This window comes from Scyliorhinus torazame, chromosome 15 (genome assembly GCF_047496885.1).
Source record: "Scyliorhinus torazame isolate Kashiwa2021f chromosome 15, sScyTor2.1, whole genome shotgun sequence".
In the NCBI taxonomy this organism is placed as follows: Eukaryota; Metazoa; Chordata; class Chondrichthyes; order Carcharhiniformes; family Scyliorhinidae; genus Scyliorhinus; species Scyliorhinus torazame.
In genome coordinates this window covers 211009949-211029322 of record NC_092721.1, presented here as the reverse complement: position 1 = coordinate 211029322, position 19374 = coordinate 211009949, and the positions used below count along the sequence as shown (strand labels likewise).

Below are 19374 nucleotides of genomic sequence, written 5' to 3'. Positions count from 1 at the left end.
AAATCTCTGAGAGAATCAATTCTGCCTCATCTCCATCTAAATGGAAGATCCTTTGTAACTGTGTCCCTGAGCTCTAATTTCCTCCTGCGACTCGCTTCCCCCTGCCAGTATCTAATCTCATACCCCCTCAGAATACGATATGTTTGAATCAGGTTATATCTCATTCCTCTATAGGAAGACAGGAAGTTAATCTGAGGCTGAGGGTAGTTACTGTACCTCGAGTGAAGGTGTCCTCCAAAAGCCCAGATGTAAGCCACCGCGAGAATACTCCTGGCCAGCATGTGGTCCTTGGGTAGGATACTGTCATCGAGGCGGCCATGCTGGTGCAGGGGTGAGGGATTTTTCTGGTCAACACCTTCAATAGAAACATCAGTATCATTCGCCCTCAAAAGAATACGAAGCTGGGACATCAATGATTGATGGCTCACAAAGCTGCTAACTGTAGTTCCAGAGATTCCACAATCTCAGCTCTCTGGGTACAACACCGGCAATGACACCATGAGAGGCATCACCACCAGATTAGCCAATAAAAACTGGCTCCACCCACAATTCAGTATAGACAAATCGAACAGAGAGTTGGTGCTGTACCTGTCCTGGGAGTGTTTGATGGGGACAGTGTATAGGGAGCTTTACTCTGGCTTTGTATCTAACCCCGTGCTGTCCCTGTCCTGGGAGTGTTTGATGGGGACAGTGTAGAGGGAGCTTTACTCTGTATCTAACCCCGTGCTGTACCTGTCCTGGGCGTGTTTGATGGGGACAGTGTAGAGGGAGCTTTACTCTGTATCTAAACCCGTGCTGTACCTGTCCTGGGCGTGTTTGATGGGGACAGTGTAGAGGGAGCTTTACTCTGTATCTAAACCCGTGCTGTACCTGTCCTGGGCGTGTTTGATGGGGATAGTGTAGAGGGAGCTTTACTCTGTATCTAACCCCGTGCTGTACCTGTCCTGGGAGTGTTTGATGGGGACAGTGTATAGGGAGCTTTACTCTGGCTTTGTATCTAACCCCGTGCTGTCCCTGTCCTGGGAGTGTTTGATGGGGACAGTGTAGAGGGAGCTTTACTCTGTATCTAACCCCGTGCTGTACCTGTCCTGGGCGTGTTTGATGGGGACAGTGTAGAGGGAGCTTTACCCTGTATCTAACCCCGTGCTGTACCTGTCCCGGGAGTGTTTGATGGGGACAGAGTAGAGGGAGCTTTACTCTGTATCTAACCCCGTGCTGTACCAGTCCTGGCAGTGTTTGATGGGGACAGTGTAGAGGGAGCTTTAGTCTGTATCTAACCCCGTGCTGTACCTGTCCTGGGCGTGTTTGATGGGGACAGTGTAGAGGGAGCTTGACCCTGTATCTAACCCCGTGCTGTACCTGTCCCGGGAGTGTTTGATGGGGACAGAGTAGAGGGAGCTTTACTCTGTATCTAACCCCGTGCTGTACCAGTCCTGGCAGTGTTTGATGGGGACAGTGTAGAGGGAGCTTTACTCTGTATCTAACCCCGTGCTGTACCTGTCCTGGGAGTGTTTGATGGGGACAGTGTAGAGGGAGCTTTACTCTGTATCTAACCCCGTGCTGTCCCTGTCCTGGGAGTGTTTGATGGGGACAGTGTAGAGGGAGCTTTACTCTGTATCTAACCCCGTGCTGTACCTGTCCTGGGAGTGTTTGATGGGGACAGTGTAGAGAGAGCTTCACTCTGTATCTAACCCCATGCTGTACCTGTCCTGGGAGTGTTTGATGGGGACAGTGGAGAGTGAGCTTTACTCTGTATCTAACCCCGTGCTGTACCTGTCCTGGGGGTGTTTGATGGGGACAGTGTAGAGGGAGCTTTACTCAGTATCTAACCCCGTGCTGTACCTGTCCTGGGAGTATTTGATGGGGACAGTGTAGAGGGAGCTTTCCTCTGTATCTAACCCCGTGCTGTACCTGTCCCGGGAGTGTTTGTTGGGGACAGAGTAGAGGGAGCTTTACTCTGTATATAACCCCGTGCTGGCCCTGTCCTGGGAGTGTTTGACGGGGACAGTGTAGAGGGAGCTTTACCCTGTATCTAACCCCGTGCTGTACCTGTCCCGGGAGTGTTTGATGGGGACAGAGTAGAGGGAGCTTTACTCTGTATCTAACCCCGTGCTGTACCAGTCCTGGCAGTGTTTGATGGGGACAGTGTAGAGGGAGCTTTACTCTGTATCTAACCCCGTGCTGTACCTGTCCTGGGAGTGTTTGATGGGGACAGTGTAGAGGGAGCTTTACTCTGTATCTAACCCTGTGTTGTACCTGTCTGGGAGTGTTTGATGGGGACAGTGTAGAGGGAGCTTTACCCTGTATCTAACCCCGTGCTGTCCCTGTCCTGGGAGTGTTTGATGGGGACAGTGTAGAGGGAGCTTTACTCTGTATCTAACTCCGTGCTGTACCTGTCCTGGGAGTGTTTGATGGGGACAGTGTAGAGGGAGCTTTACTCTGTATCTAACCCCGTGCTGTACCTGTCCTGGGCGTGTTTGATGGGGACAGTGTAGAGGGAGCTTTACCCTGTATCTAACCCCGTGCTGTACCTGTCCTGGGAGTGTTTGATGGGGACAGTGTAGAGGGAGCTTTACTCTGTATCTAACTCCGTGCTGTACCTGTCCTGGGAGTGTTTGATGGGGACAGTGTAGAGGGAGCTTTACTCTGTATCTAACCCCGTGCTGTACCTGTCCTGGGAGTGTTTGATGGGGACAGTGTAGAGGGAGCTTCACTGTGTATCTAACCCCGTGCTGTACCTGTCCTGGGAGTGTTTGATGGGGACAGTGTAGAGGGAGCTTTACTCTGTATCTAACCCCGTGCTGTACCTGTCCTGGGCGTGTTTGATGGGGACAGTGTAGAGGGAGCTTTACTCTGTATCTAACCCCGTGCTGTACCTGTCCTGGGAGTGTTTGATGGTGACAGTGTAGAGGGAGCTTTACTCTGTATCTAACCCCGTGCTGTACCTGTCCTGGGAGTGTTTGATAGGGACAGTGTAGAGGGAGCTTTACTCTGTATCTAACCCCGTGCTGTACCTGTCCTGGGAGTGTTTGATGGGGACAGTGTAGAGAGAGCTTCACTCTGTATCTAACCCCGTGCTGTACCTGTCCCGGGAGTGTTTGTTGGGGACAGAGTAGAGGGAGCTTTACTCTGTATCTAACCCCGTGCTGGCCCTGTCCTGGGAGTGTTTGACGGGGACAGTGTAGAGGGAGCTTTACCCTGTATCTAACCCCGTGCTGTACCTGTCCCGGGAGTGTTTGATGGGGACAGAGTAGAGGGAGCTTTACTCTGTATCTAACCCCGTGCTGTACAAGTCCTGGCAGTGTTTGATGGGGACAGTGTAGAGGGAGCTTTACTCTGTATCTAACCCCGTGCTGTACCTGTCCTGGGAGTGTTTGATGGGGACAGTGTAGAGGGAGCTTTACTCTGTATCTAACCCTGTGTTGTACCTGTCTGGGAGTGTTTGATGGGGACAGTGTAGAGGGAGCTTTACCCTGTATCTAACCCCGTGCTGTCCCTGTCCTGGGAGTGTTTGATGGGGACAGTGTAGAGGGAGCTTTACTCTGTATCTAACTCCGTGCTGTACCTGTCCTGGGAGTGTTTGATGGGGACAGTGTAGAGGGAGCTTTACTCTGTATCTAACCCCGTGCTGTACCTGTCCTGGGAGTGTTTGATGGGGACAGTGTAGAGGGAGCTTCACTGTGTATCTAACCCCGTGCTGTACCTGTCCTGGGAGTGTTTGATGGGGACAGTATAGAGGGAGTTTTACTCTGTATCTAACCCCGTGCTGTACCTGTCCTGGGAGTGTTTGATGGGGACAGTGGAGAGGGAGCTTTACTCTGTATCTAACCCCATGCTGTACCTGTCCTGGGAGTGTTTGATAGGGACAGTGTAGCGGGAGCTTCACTCTGTATCTAATCCCATGCTGTACCTGTCCTGGGAGTGTTTGATGGGGACAGTGTAGAGGGAGTTTTACTCTGTATCTAACCCCGTGCTGTACCTGTCCTGGGAGTGTTTCATGGGGACAGTGGAGAGGGAGCTTTACTCTGTATCTAACCCCGTGCTGTACCTGTCCTGGGAGTGTTTGATGGGGACAGTGTAGGGGGAGCTTTACTCTGTATCTAAACCCGTGCTGTACCTGTCCTGGGAGTGTTTGATGGGGACCGTGTAGAGGGAGCTTTACTCTGTATCTAACCCCGTGCTGTACCTGTCCTGGGAGTGTTTGATGGGGACAGTGTAGAGAGAGCTTCACTCTGTATCTAACCCCATGCTGTACCTGTCCTGGGAGTGTTTGATGGGGACAGTGGAGAGGGAGCTTTACTCTGTATCTAACCCCGTGCTGTACCTGTCCTGGGGGTGTTTGATGGGGACAGTGTAGAGGGAGCTTTACTCAGTATCTAACCCCGTGCTGTACCTGTCCTGGGAGTATTTGATGGGGACAGTGTAGAGGGAGCTTTCCTCTGTATCTAACCCCGTGCTGTACCTGTCCCGGGAGTGTTTGTTGGGGACAGAGTAGAGGGAGCTTTACTCTGTATATAACCCCGTGCTGGCCCTGTCCTGGGAGTGTTTGACGGGGACAGTGTAGAGGGAGCTTTACCCTGTATCTAACCCCGTGCTGTACCTGTCCCGGGAGTGTTTGATGGGGACAGAGTAGAGGGAGCTTTACTCTGTATCTAACCCCGTGCTGTACCAGTCCTGGCAGTGTTTGATGGGGACAGTGTAGAGGGAGCTTTACTCTGTATCTAACCCCGTGCTGTACCTGTCCTGGGAGTGTTTGATGGGGACAGTGTAGAGGGAGCTTTACTCTGTATCTAACCCTGTGTTGTACCTGTCTGGGAGTGTTTGATGGGGACAGTGTAGAGGGAGCTTTACCCTGTATCTAACCCCGTGCTGTCCCTGTCCTGGGAGTGTTTGATGGGGACAGTGTAGAGGGAGCTTTACTCTGTATCTAACTCCGTGCTGTACCTGTCCTGGGAGTGTTTGATGGGGACAGTGTAGAGGGAGCTTTACTCTGTATCTAACCCCGTGCTGTACCTGTCCTGGGCGTGTTTGATGGGGACAGTGTAGAGGGAGCTTTACCCTGTATCTAACCCCGTGCTGTACCTGTCCTGGGAGTGTTTGATGGGGACAGTGTAGAGGGAGCTTTACTCTGTATCTAACTCCGTGCTGTACCTGTCCTGGGAGTGTTTGATGGGGACAGTGTAGAGGGAGCTTTACTCTGTATCTAACCCCGTGCTGTACCTGTCCTGGGAGTGTTTGATGGGGACAGTGTAGAGGGAGCTTCACTGTGTATCTAACCCCGTGCTGTACCTGTCCTGGGAGTGTTTGATGGGGACAGTGTAGAGGGAGATTTACTCTGTATCTAACCCCGTGCTGTACCTGTCCTGGGCGTGTTTGATGGGGACAGTGTAGAGGGAGCTTTACTCTGTATCTAACCCCGTGCTGTACCTGTCCTGGGAGTGTTTGATGGTGACAGTGTAGAGGGAGCTTTACTCTGTATCTAACCCCGTGCTGTACCTGTCCTGGGAGTGTTTGATAGGGACAGTGTAGAGGGAGCTTTACTCTGTATCTAACCCCGTGCTGTACCTGTCCTGGGAGTGTTTGATGGGGACAGTGTAGAGAGAGCTTCACTCTGTATCTAACCCCGTGCTGTACCTGTCCCGGGAGTGTTTGTTGGGGACAGAGTAGAGGGAGCTTTACTCTGTATCTAACCCCGTGCTGGCCCTGTCCTGGGAGTGTTTGACGGGGACAGTGTAGAGGGAGCTTTACCCTGTATCTAACCCCGTGCTGTACCTGTCCCGGGAGTGTTTGATGGGGACAGAGTAGAGGGAGCTTTACTCTGTATCTAACCCCGTGCTGTACCAGTCCTGGCAGTGTTTGATGGGGACAGTGTAGAGGGAGCTTTACTCTGTATCTAACCCCGTGCTGTACCTGTCCTGGGAGTGTTTGATGGGGACAGTGTAGAGGGAGCTTTACTCTGTATCTAACCCTGTGTTGTACCTGTCTGGGAGTGTTTGATGGGGACAGTGTAGAGGGAGCTTTACCCTGTATCTAACCCCGTGCTGTCCCTGTCCTGGGAGTGTTTGATGGGGACAGTGTAGAGGGAGCTTTACTCTGTATCTAACTCCGTGCTGTACCTGTCCTGGGAGTGTTTGATGGGGACAGTGTAGAGGGAGCTTTACTCTGTATCTAACCCCGTGCTGTACCTGTCCTGGGAGTGTTTGATGGGGACAGTGTAGAGGGAGCTTCACTGTGTATCTAACCCCGTGCTGTACCTGTCCTGGGAGTGTTTGATGGGGACAGTATAGAGGGAGTTTTACTCTGTATCTAACCCCGTGCTGTACCTGTCCTGGGAGTGTTTGATGGGGACAGTGGAGAGGGAGCTTTACTCTGTATCTAACCCCATGCTGTACCTGTCCTGGGAGTGTTTGATAGGGACAGTGTAGCGGGAGCTTCACTCTGTATCTAATCCCATGCTGTACCTGTCCTGGGAGTGTTTGATGGGGACAGTGTAGAGGGAGTTTTACTCTGTATCTAACCCCGTGCTGTACCTGTCCTGGGAGTGTTTGATGGGGACAGTGGAGAGGGAGCTTTACTCTGTATCTAACCCCGTGCTGTACCTGTCCTGGGAGTGTTTGATGGGGACAGTGTAGGGGGAGCTTTACTCTGTATCTAAACCCGTGCTGTACCTGTCCTGGGAGTGTTTGATGGGGACCGTGTAGAGGGAGCTTCACTGTGTATCTAACCCCGTGCTGTACCTGTCCTGGGAGTGTTTGATGGGGACAGTGTAGAGGGAGTTTTACTCTGTATTTAACCCCGTGCTGTACCTGTCCCGGGAGTGTTTGATGGGGACCGAGGGAGCTTTACTCTGTATCTAACCCCGTGCTGGCCCTGTCCTGGGAGTGTTTGACGGGGACAGTGTAGAGGGAGCTTTACCCTGTATCTAACCCCGTGCTGTACCTGTCCTGGGAGTGTTTGATGGGGACAGTGTAGAGGGAGTTTTACTCTGTATCTAACCCCGTGCTGTACCTGTCCTGGGAGTGTTTGATGGGGACAGTGTAGAGGGAGCTTTTCTCTGTATCTAACCCCGTGCTGTACCTGTCCTGGGAGTGTTTGATGGGGACAGTGTAGAGGGAGCTTTACTCTGTATCTAACCCCGTGCTGTACCTGTCCTGGGAGTGTTTGATGGGGACAGTGTAGAGGGAGCTTTACTCTGTATAACCCCGGGCTGTACCTGTCCTGGGAGTGTTTGTTGGGGACAGTGTAGAGGGAGCTTTACTCAGTATCTAACCCCGTGCTGTACCTGTCCTGGGAGTATTTGATGGGGACAGTGTAGAGGGAGCTTTACTCAGTATCTAACCCCATGCTGTACCTGTCCTGGGAGTATTTGATGGGGACAGTGTAGAGGGAGCTTTACTCTGTATCTAACCCCGTGCTGTACCTGTCCCGGGAGTGTTTGATGGGGACAGAGTAGAGGGAGCTTTACTCTGTATCTAACCCCGTGCTGGCCCTGTCCTGGGAGTGTTTGACGGGGACAGTGTAGAGGGAGCTTCACCCTGTATCGAACCCCGTGCTGTACCTGTCCCGGGAATGTTTGATGGGGACAGAGTAGAGGGAGCTTTACTCTGTATCTAACCCCGTGCTGTACCTGTCCTGGGAGTGTTTGATGGGGACAGTGTAGAGAGAGCTTCACTCTGTATCTAACCCCATGCTGTACCTGTCCTGGGAGTGTTTGATGGGGACAGTGGAGAGGGAGCTTTACTCTGTATCTAACCCCGTGCTGTACCTGTCCTGGGGGTGTTTGATGGGGACAGTGTAGAGGGAGCTTTACTCAGTATCTAACCCCGTGCTGTACCTGTCCTGGGAGTATTTGATGGGGACAGTGTAGAGGGAGCTTTCCTCTGTATCTAACCCCGTGCTGTACCTGTCCCGGGAGTGTTTGTTGGGGACAGAGTAGAGGGAGCTTTACTCTGTATATAACCCCGTGCTGGCCCTGTCCTGGGAGTGTTTGACGGGGACAGTGTAGAGGGAGCTTTACCCTGTATCTAACCCCGTGCTGTACCTGTCCCGGGAGTGTTTGATGGGGACGGAGTAGAGGGAGCTTTACTCTGTATCTAACCCCGTGCTGTACCAGTCCTGGCAGTGTTTGATGGGGACAGTGTAGAGGGAGCTTTACTCTGTATCTAACCCCGTGCTGTACCTGTCCTGGGAGTGTTTGATGGGGACAGTGTAGAGGGAGCTTTACTCTGTATCTAACCCTGTGTTGTACCTGTCTGGGAGTGTTTGATGGGGACAGTGTAGAGGGAGCTTTACCCTGTATCTAACCCCGTGCTGTCCCTGTCCTGGGAGTGTTTGATGGGGACAGTGTAGAGGGAGCTTTACTCTGTATCTAACTCCGTGCTGTACCTGTCCTGGGAGTGTTTGATGGGGACAGTGTAGAGGGAGCTTTACTCTGTATCTAACCCCGTGCTGTACCTGTCCTGGGCGTGTTTGATGGGGACAGTGTAGAGGGAGCTTTACCCTGTATCTAACCCCGTGCTGTACCTGTCCTGGGAGTGTTTGATGGGGACAGTGTAGAGGGAGCTTTACTCTGTATCTAACTCCGTGCTGTACCTGTCCTGGGAGTGTTTGATGGGGACAGTGTAGAGGGAGCTTTACTCTGTATCTAACCCCGTGCTGTACCTGTCCTGGGAGTGTTTGATGGGGACAGAGTAGAGGGAGCTTCACTGTGTATCTAACCCCGTGCTGTACCTGTCCTGGGAGTGTTTGATGGGGACAGTGTAGAGGGAGCTTTACTCTGTATCTAACCCCGTGCTGTACCTGTCCTGGGCGTGTTTGATGGGGACAGTGTAGAGGGAGCTTTACTCTGTATCTAACCCCGTGCTGTACCTGTCCTGGGAGTGTTTGATGGTGACAGTGTAGAGGGAGCTTTACTCTGTATCTAACCCCGTGCTGTACCTGTCCTGGGAGTGTTTGATAGGGACAGTGTAGAGGGAGCTTTACTCTGTATCTAACCCCGTGCTGTACCTGTCCTGGGAGTGTTTGATGGGGACAGTGTAGAGAGAGCTTCACTCTGTATCTAACCCCGTGCTGTACCTGTCCCGGGAGTGTTTGTTGGGGACAGAGTAGAGGGAGCTTTACTCTGTATCTAACCCCGTGCTGGCCCTGTCCTGGGAGTGTTTGACGGGGACAGTGTAGAGGGAGCTTTACCCTGTATCTAACCCCGTGCTGTACCTGTCCCGGGAGTGTTTGATGGGGACAGAGTAGAGGGAGCTTTACTCTGTATCTAACCCCGTGCTGTACCAGTCCTGGCAGTGTTTGATGGGGACAGTGTAGAGGGAGCTTTACTCTGTATCTAACCCCGTGCTGTACCTGTCCTGGGAGTGTTTGATGGGGACAGTGTAGAGGGAGCTTTACTCTGTATCTAACCCTGTGTTGTACCTGTCTGGGAGTGTTTGATGGGGACAGTGTAGAGGGAGCTTTACCCTGTATCTAACCCCGTGCTGTCCCTGTCCTGGGAGTGTTTGATGGGGACAGTGTAGAGGGAGCTTTACTCTGTATCTAACTCCGTGCTGTACCTGTCCTGGGAGTGTTTGATGGGGACAGTGTAGAGGGAGCTTTACTCTGTATCTAACCCCGTGCTGTACCTGTCCTGGGAGTGTTTGATGGGGACAGTGTAGAGGGAGCTTCACTGTGTATCTAACCCCGTGCTGTACCTGTCCTGGGAGTGTTTGATGGGGACAGTATAGAGGGAGTTTTACTCTGTATCTAACCCCGTGCTGTACCTGTCCTGGGAGTGTTTGATGGGGACAGTGGAGAGGGAGCTTTACTCTGTATCTAACCCCATGCTGTACCTGTCCTGGGAGTGTTTGATAGGGACAGTGTAGCGGGAGCTTCACTCTGTATCTAATCCCATGCTGTACCTGTCCTGGGAGTGTTTGATGGGGACAGTGTAGAGGGAGTTTTACTCTGTATCTAACCCCGTGCTGTACCTGTCCTGGGAGTGTTTGATGGGGACAGTGGAGAGGGAGCTTTACTCTGTATCTAACCCCGTGCTGTACCTGTCCTGGGAGTGTTTGATGGGGACAGTGTAGGGGGAGCTTTACTCTGTATCTAAACCCGTGCTGTACCTGTCCTGGGAGTGTTTGATGGGGACCGTGTAGAGGGAGCTTCACTGTGTATCTAACCCCGTGCTGTACCTGTCCTGGGAGTGTTTGATGGGGACAGTGTAGAGGGAGTTTTACTCTGTATTTAACCCCGTGCTGTACCTGTCCCGGGAGTGTTTGATGGGGACAGAGGGAGCTTTACTCTGTATCTAACCCCGTGCTGGCCCTGTCCTGGGAGTGTTTGACGGGGACAGTGTAGAGGGAGCTTTACCCTGTATCTAACCCCGTGCTGTACCTGTCCTGGGAGTGTTTGATGGGGACAGTGTAGAGGGAGTTTTACTCTGTATCTAACCCCGTGCTGTACCTGTCCTGGGAGTGTTTGATGGGGACAGTGTAGAGGGAGCTTTTCTCTGTATCTAACCCCGTGCTGTACCTGTCCTGGGAGTGTTTGATGGGGACAGTGTAGAGGGAGCTTTACTCTGTATCTAACCCCGTGCTGTACCTGTCCTGGGAGTGTTTGATGGGGACAGTGTAGAGGGAGCTTTACTCTGTATAACCCCGGGCTGTACCTGTCCTGGGAGTGTTTGTTGGGGACAGTGTAGAGGGAGCTTTACTCAGTATCTAACCCCGTGCTGTACCTGTCCTGGGAGTATTTGATGGGGACAGTGTAGAGGGAGCTTTACTCAGTATCTAACCCCATGCTGTACCTGTCCTGGGAGTATTTGATGGGGACAGTGTAGAGGGAGCTTTACTCTGTATCTAACCCCGTGCTGTACCTGTCCCGGGAGTGTTTGATGGGGACAGAGTAGAGGGAGCTTTACTCTGTATCTAACCCCGTGCTGGCCCTGTCCTGGGAGTGTTTGACGGGGACAGTGTAGAGGGAGCTTCACCCTGTATCGAACCCCGTGCTGTACCTGTCCCGGGAATGTTTGATGGGGACAGAGTAGAGGGAGCTTTACTCTGTATCTAACCCCGTGCTGTACCTGTCCTGGGAGTGTTTGATGGGGACAGTGTAGAGGGAGTTTTACTCTGTATCTAACCCCGTGCTGTACCTGCCTGGGAGTGTTTGATGGGGACAGTGGAGAGGGAGCTTTACTCTGTATCTAACCCCGTGCTGTACCTGTCCTGGGAGTGTTTGATGGGGACAGTGTAGAGGGAGCTTCACTCTGTATCTAACCCCATGCTGTACCTGTCCTGGGAGTGTTTGATGGGGACAGTGTAGAGGGAGTTTTACTCTGTATCTAACCCCGTGCTGTACCTGTCCTGGGAGTGTTTGATGGGGACAGTGTAGAGGGAGCTTTACTCTGTATAACCCCGGGCTGTACCTGTCCTGGGAGTGTTTGATGGGGACAGTGTAGAGGGAGCTTTACTCAGTATCTAACCCCGTGCTGTACCTGTCCTGGGAGTATTTGATGGGGACAGTGTAGAGGGAGCTTTACCCTGTATCTAACCCCGTGCTGTACCTGTCCCGGGAGTGTTTGGTGAGGACAGAGTAGAGGGAGCTTTACTCTGTATCTAACCACGTGCTGTACCTGTCCTGGCAGTGTTTGATGGGGACAGTGTAGAGGGAGCTTTACTCTGTATCTAACCCCGTGCTGTCCCTGTCCTGGGAGTGTTTGATGGGGACAGTGTAGAGGGCGCTTTACTCTGTATCTAACCCTGTGTTGTACCTGTCTGGGAGTGTTTGATGGGGACAGTGTAGAGGGAGCTTTACTGTGTATCTAACTCCGTGCTGTACCTGTGCTGGGAGTGTTTGATGGGGACAGTGTAGAGTGAGCTTTACTCTGTATCTCACACCGTGCTGTACCTGTCCTGGGAGTGTTTGATGGGGACAGTGTAGAGGGAGCTTTACTCTGTATCTAACCCCGTGCTTTACCTGTCCTGGGAGTGTTTGATGGGGACAGTGTAGAGGGAGTTTTACTCTGTATCTAACCCCGTGTTGTACCTGTCCTGGGAGTGTTTGATGGGGACAGTGGAGAGGGAGCTTTACTCTGTATCTAACCCCGTGCTGTACCTGTCCTGGGAGTGTTTGATGGGGACAGTGTCATAGAACATAGAACAATACAGCGCAGTCCAGGCCCTTCGGCCCACGATGTTGCACCGAAACAAAAGCCATCCAACCTACACTATGCCATTATCATCCATATGTTTATCCAATAAACTTTTAAATGCCCTCAATGTTGGCGAGTTCACCACTGTAGCAGGTAGGGCATTCCACGGCCTCACTACTCTTTGTGTAAAGAACCTACCTCTGACCTCTGTCCTATATCTATTACCCCTCAGTTTAAAGTTATGTCCCCTCGTGCCAGCCATATCCATCCGTGGGAGAAGGCTCTCACTGTCCACCCTATCCAACCCCCTGATCATTTTGTATGCCTCTATTAAGTCTCCTCTTAACCTTCTTCTCTCCAACGAAAACAACTTCAAGTCCATCAGCCTTTCCTCATAAGATTTTCCCTCCATACCAGGCAACATCCTGGTAAATCTCCTCTGCACCCGCTCCAAAGCCTCCACGTCCTTCCTATAATGCGGTGACCAGAACTGTACGCAATACTCCAAATGCGGCCGTACCAGAGTTCTGAACAGCTGCAACATGACCTCCCGACTCCGGAACTCAATCCCTCTACCAATAAAGGCCAACACTCCATAGGCCTTCTTCACAACCCTATCAACCTGGGTGGCAACTTTCAGGGATCTATGTACATGGACACCTAGATCCCTCTGCTCATCCACACTTTCAAGAACTTTACCATTAGCCAAATATTCCGCATTCCTGTTATTCCTTCCAAAGTGAATCACCTCACACTTCTCTACATTAAACTCCATTTGCCACCTCTCGGCCCAGCTCTGCAGCTTATCTATATCCCTCTGTAATCTGCTACATCCTTCCACACTATCGACAACACCACCGACTTTAGTATCGTCTGCAAATTTACTCACCCACCCTTCTGCGCCTTCCTCTAGGTCATTGATAAAAATGACAAACAGCAACGGCCCCAGAACAGATCCTTGTGGTACTCCACTTGTGACTGTACTCCATTCTGAACATTTCCCATCAACCACCACCCTCTGTCTTCTTTCAGCTAGCCAATTTCTGATCCACATCTCTAAATCACCCTCAATCCCCAGCCTCCGTATTTTTTGCAATAGCCTACCGTGGGGAACCTTATCAAACGCTTTGCTGAAATCCATATACACCACATCAACTGCTCTACCCTCGTCTACCTGTTCAGTCACCTTATCAAAGAACTCAATAAGGTTTGTGAGGCATGACCTACCCTTCACAAAGCCATGCTGACTATCCCTGTCGAGGGAGCTTCACTCTGTATCTAACCCCATGCTGTACCTGTCCTGGGAGTGTTTGATGGGGACAGTGTAGAGGGAGTTTAACTCTGTATCTAACCCCGTGCTGTACCTGTCCTGGGAGTGTTTGATGGGGACAGTGGAGAGGGAGCTTTTCTCTGTATCTAACCCCGTGCTGTACCTGTCCTGGGAGTGTTTGATGGGGACAGTGTAGAGGGAGCTTTACTCTGTATCTAACCCCGTGCTGTACCTGTCCTGGGAGTGTTTGATGGGGACAGTGTAGAGGGAGCTTTACTCTGTATAACCCCGGGCTGTACCTGTCCTGGGAGTGTTTGATGGGGACAGTGTAGAGGGAGCTTTACTCTGTATCTAACCCCGTGCTGTACCTGTCCCGGGAGTGTTTGATGGGGACCGTGTAGAGGGAGCTTTACTCTGTATCTAACCCCGTGCTGGCCCTGTCCTGGGAGTGTTTGACGGGGACAGTGTAGAGGGAGCTTTACCCTGTATCTAACCCCGTGCTTTACCTGTCCTGGGAGTGTTTGATGGGGACAGTGTAGAGGGAGCTTTACTCTGTATCTAACCGTGTCCTGGGAGTGTTTGATGGGTGTCAGTGTTTCCCTGTTGCTCCCAGTTTTACATTGCCTGTTTTTCTGGGAGTAATTGGCCTTACCCACTTCATACTCACCCTGTTGGTCACGTGCCAGGTGTTTGTCGAGGAGGGCATGAAGAATGTTCCTGAACGTCATCACTTCTTGTAACCCACGGGCCACTTTGTTTTGTTTGATCATGACGTAGTCCGCTTGGTAGTTTAGTGCAGAAGTACAATGCTTCTCCACGAAAGTCAGAGTGTTGGGAATGAGATTGTGACCAAGTCTTGTCCACACCTGCACCATGTCCCGTGGCACAGTGTAATTACTGTATACCTTGTTCATCATGACATCCACCACTGCCTTCCACATTTCACTGCCCTGAAAATGCACCAGGTTACACCAGGTGACTGCTGATGGGGGGGCATTGCTGAGATCAGTGACCTCTAGGATAAGGGAAGTAGATTCTGCCAAGCGTATCTGTTCTCCATTGGAAAGAGTGAGAGATTGACTCTGAGATACCAAACCGCTAATTGGACCCAGCCAGTCTAAACAAAGTTCACCATCCAACACTATCCAGCGGAGTGGTTCAGGGCAGCGGTAGGGTTTCACCTGGGGCGATTTGAACTCTTTCACAAGAGCCCTGGCCTGGGACCAGCTCTGCGCTATACTCAGCCACTTGGCCACAATCCCATTCTTCCAGGTCTGGTTGTCCATGACTCCGAGCAGCTCCTCTATGGACAGGCTGTTTGGGAAACAGACAGAGACTTGCACTGTTCTGTGTGTGGGGCTGGGATAATCAGATTCATCTCCTGTTTCCTTAGACTCATTTTTAGCCAAAAGGTTCATCGTCCTTGACAAAGTCCTGTATGACGTTGTCTTTCCACTGCCTGAATATCCATACATGATCACTCCTTTGCTAACCTTTAATGCTTGGTAAAGTGCAAGTATATTCTTCACTGTTTGGTTGGTCACCTGATGGTCTGTGTCCAGCAGCTCCTGTTCAATGGCAGAAAGCAGATGGGGATCAGAATCCAGGTAAGCAGGTGTCATACAGGACTCCGGGAACAGATCTCTCAGTAATCCCTTCAAACGGAAGAGTTTATCACCATCTGACACAGTAGGGAAGAGGATCATTGCAAGAGCTTTCAGAACTGAATGTTCTTCAATCGAGAGTACAGATTCAAAGACAGATGCTGGAATATTTCTGCTGTCCTCCGAGAATTCCAATGTCTCATAGTCAGCAGCTGTTGAACTTGTATTGAGCACGTGCTGATGAGACACTGACAGACATTGTTCTCCAGTGCCTGCGTTAATTGTGGTTCCATCAGTATCACTATTGCCTCTGTCCCCTTTTTGTTCATTTTGAGCTTGTGTTGGTTGAGATTGGGAAGGATTGGAATGTCCATTGCTCCTTAGTTCTGAGTCTTTCTTTATTGGCTGCAGTGTTTGGTAAAGGATTTTTGCTGCAGTGTTTAAAGCTTTCTCTATCAGCGGTAACTGGCAGCAATCCGTGATGGAACCCAAATCCTTTGCAACCTCGAAGAATGACAGGATTTTCCCAGATAAATGAGAAGCCTTCAGGAAGCCAATGGAGAGGAGTTTCACTTCAGTGATCACTTTAATATCTGGCTGGATCACACTGACAGGCCTCAACGCCAGGCGCAAGTTCTCTGGAATCAGGACACTCGAATCAAATCTGTGAAGAGTTACAAACGCACCGTAGCTCACTCTGGCTGGGATGACATTTCCTGCAAACACCACGCTCCCCAGGGCAGTTGGGTCAAATCTCCTCAAATCCTCACAGCTCCAGGTATATCTGCTTTTGTCATTCAGGTTCCCACTGTCTGTTACATCAGTCAGGTTTGTTCCTAATTCCTTTCTGTAAGGACCAGCACTATGGTCCATGTAGGATGTGTTGAAATGATCTTTCGTGGTTAATGCCCTGTAGGAATTCTGGATTGTGGACAAGTGCTGGCCCAGAATAGACGAGGCTCCCGGGGTCAGAGAGTCAATGTTTTCCAGGATTAGCCAGGCCCCGGATTGAATGGCACCGCTCAGTACCCGGGTGATGAAAGCTAAGTTCATGTTCTTGCAGCAATGGAAGATCACCAGCTGATATCCAAGTGCCTTGGCTAAATGACAGATGGTTGAAGTCTTCCCAGTGCCACATGACCCAACAAGCGCACAAGGATTAAAGTTTTGAAGAGCAAGAAGCAGAGCCAGACACATTCTCTCGGTCACTGGTGTCTGCACATACAATTGTTTCGGGCTAACGTACTCGTAGTCATAATGATAGTTAGTTCCCAAGAAGTTGACATAACATCGTAGGCCAAACTGGCTCTGGTCTCCACCAGGCATTGAATGGCCAAACTGGTTAGTTATTGGTTTTGATGATTCTCTCTTAGGAAAAATCCAGTTCAAATGAAATTGATATTTTATGAATTTGTGCCATTCAAATGAAGTCTTAGATTCGATGTTTGAAGCCATGAGATTGTCACCAATATCCCGGTGATTGATTGAAATGAGGACCAAACACTTAAGTAAGAACAGGGTGTGCGGGTCCTCAGATCCCTGCACGGAATCTTTGCAGAGGCCATGAACGCACATGACCAACCTGTCAATCTTTGTGCTGTAGAGGGTTTTAAACCACTCTTTACTGCTTGATCTCCTGAACAACACGTTCTCGATGTCACTGAGCCAACAAACTTCTTCAGCGATCTGGATGCACTGGACTGGGAAACTACTGACCAATTTTAAAATTGGCTTCATCAACTGTGCTGCCTTGTAGGCGTCCGATCTGCTGGAGGGTTCCACGATGATCTGGCTGTTTATTTCCCCTGCCAAGGCTGTCCTCTCTGTGATGCAGCGTTCCAAGGAATGGAAGAGACTTTGTTGAATTCTCAGCTCCAGGCCCCGTAACCAAGGTATGCTGCTTGGGGCGGCCTCCAGCGGAGGCGTCAAATTCACCCTTTCTTGTAGGTCACCGTAGATTGCCAAAACATGAACCCTGGGCAAGAGAAACAGGTTGGCATTGCCCGTTACATCATAGTCAAGGTCCTGTACACCCCTGAAACACTTCTTGACAAAAGGTAGCAGTGTGCGGGGATCAGATTGTAGGGTCAACAGGTGCAATAAGTCATCGTCACTGAGGAAATATAACCGTGTAAATCCTTGTCGGGAAGATTCGAGAAGATGATTCATCTCCAGAATGATTTCTTCCATGGCTTCAATTCCAGTTCTGAAGATCAGCCTGAGAACCATTCCCTGGTACGTTTTGGTGTCTTGGGAGAGGATGACAGATAGAACTGAGGGGTTTTTGGCGAGGGCCTGAATCACTCGACGATACAATCCATCCACTGCTTCAATCTTGGCCATCTGTGAGATAAACGTAGCAGAGCTCATCAAGCACAGATAGAATAGCCTGCTTCTAGAACACTCCCCACAGCCTCATCCCTGAACTGCTCCACACTCTCCAAATCTTATCCTCGCTTCTTACCTACTCTCTAGGCACCATTTTACCCTGATGCAGGAATCAAGCGAGTGGAGCGCCACGTCCTGGGCAACGCTACGGCTAGTTTCTAACCCAAACCTTGTCGGCCTATTAGTGGTTAGTTATCCAGCAGAAATGGAGGATAAATGTCAATGACCGGCAAGCAGACAATCAGCAGCAGGTCTTGGAAACGTTCGAGCCAGGAAATGGCTGGAAGCTGAGAATAGTAGGGAGCAGAGAGAATTCGGGGTACAATACAGAAACCACTAAGAGCTAATGGACAAGAAATGAAAGAAACTATTGGACTGTTGTGCTTTAGCACAAGGTAGCTGAGATACAATAATAGTAATAATCTTTATTTGTGTGACAAGTAGGCTTACATTAACACTGCAATGAGGTTACTGTGAAAATCCCCTAGTCGCCACATTCCGGCGCCTGTTCGGGACACAGAGGGAGAATTCAGAATGTCCAAATTACCTAACAGCACATCTTTCGGGACTTGTGGGAGGAATCCTGTTGCTCTCTTTGGTTGGCTCTGAATATGGCGGTCAATATGGTCGCCTTCCTTGATTCTAATTACGTTTTGCTCTAGAGTCGTCAGGTATCTTTCGATACCGTCACAAGGTTCAAACCGAATACTGATCAAAGACTCGATACACCAGTTAGTTAGTTCGAAGTCAATGCTTATTTATTTACACACACAGTTAAATATACTCATGCACAAAACTCTACAGACTAAACTATCACTACTGCTAAAGCCTATACTTAGCTTCGGGTGCCCACTCAGTCAGAGGAACAATGGCCGTTGTTCGGATCTGAGGCTGCTGGAGTCGAACTGGTACAGGGGAACAGCTAAGGTCGTCCGTCTGGTAGCGAGCGTTGACCTTGGACTTACTTGTTTCTCGTGCAGCTGGTAGACGAGTCTCTGCGCTGTGAGAGCCGGGTCCAAGAGAGCGATTCTCTCTTGGGGGATCCTTCTTATACCCAAAGGGGCTTCACGTTCTTTTGGGCGGGGCTTGAACTTGGCCCCAATCAATTGGGCCGTTTCTTGACCATTCCTATTGATTTCCTCCAATAAAGAGGTGGGTGCCCTGATGGCTGGGCGTGTCCTAGGTGGCCGTTGGCCTGCTTTGTTTCGGTCTCCTCTGGCGCCGGGGTGTCTGCCTTAGTATCGGTTACTCAAATGTTACTCTTTTGTTCCCGGAGATGGGCCATTAGTATGCTAATGGGCCTACAGTTTTGGTCTTGTCTGGCAGCTGTGGCTCCAATATACAGACACGCTCTGAAACTGCTTGTTTTCTCAGCATTGTCCATTTTCCCTGCAATCTTTGCAAAGTGTCCATTTTTAAATCGGGAACTGGCCATCCCAGATGGCTACAATCCCTCCTTGTGATCGTCAACGCGAAGTGTGAAGGATCACATTACCGCGTCGTCTTCGGTCTCTGACCAAGCGGGGCACCCATAAGCACTTCACGGGCTCTACACTGCCCTATCCTGTGAATCGCAAATTTACCTAAAATCATTTTACATACATACATCATTATAAAACTCTACGGGGCGCTATGATATTCAGGCATGCAAAACAAAATAAAAAAACTGGAACCTCTAACTATCCTCAATAAACTATCCTCACTCTAACAATCAACAATAATCTGCAACACTTTAAACTGAATACATAGCAGCAACATAATCTATAGGCCACCAAATAGTAACATTATGGTGGGGCAGGCAATAAACAAAGAAATAACTGATGCATGTAGAAATGGTACAGCAGTTATCATGGGGGAGTTTAATCTACATGTTGATTGATTTAACCAGGTCGGTCAAGGCAGCCTTGAGGAGGAGTTTATAGAATGTATCCGCGATAGTTTCCTAGAACAGCATGTAATGGAACCTACGAGGGAAC

General features: G+C 50.3%; 1 protein-coding gene across 1 annotated transcript in view; it reads right to left on the bottom strand.

Moving 5' to 3' along the window:
* LOC140391348 (dynein heavy chain domain-containing protein 1-like) overlaps window positions 1-17353 on the bottom strand; it is a 479751-nt gene extending 462398 nt beyond the window's left edge. Inside the window, exons 1-2 of the mRNA XM_072475926.1 lie at window positions 14074-17353; window positions 217-355 (exon numbers count right to left, since the gene is read on the bottom strand). Of these exons, the coding sequence (XP_072332027.1) occupies window positions 217-355; window positions 14074-17353 (3419 nt within the window). The remainder of the gene's footprint in view (window positions 1-216; window positions 356-14073) is intronic.
* Window positions 17354-19374: the final 2021 nt, after the last annotated feature.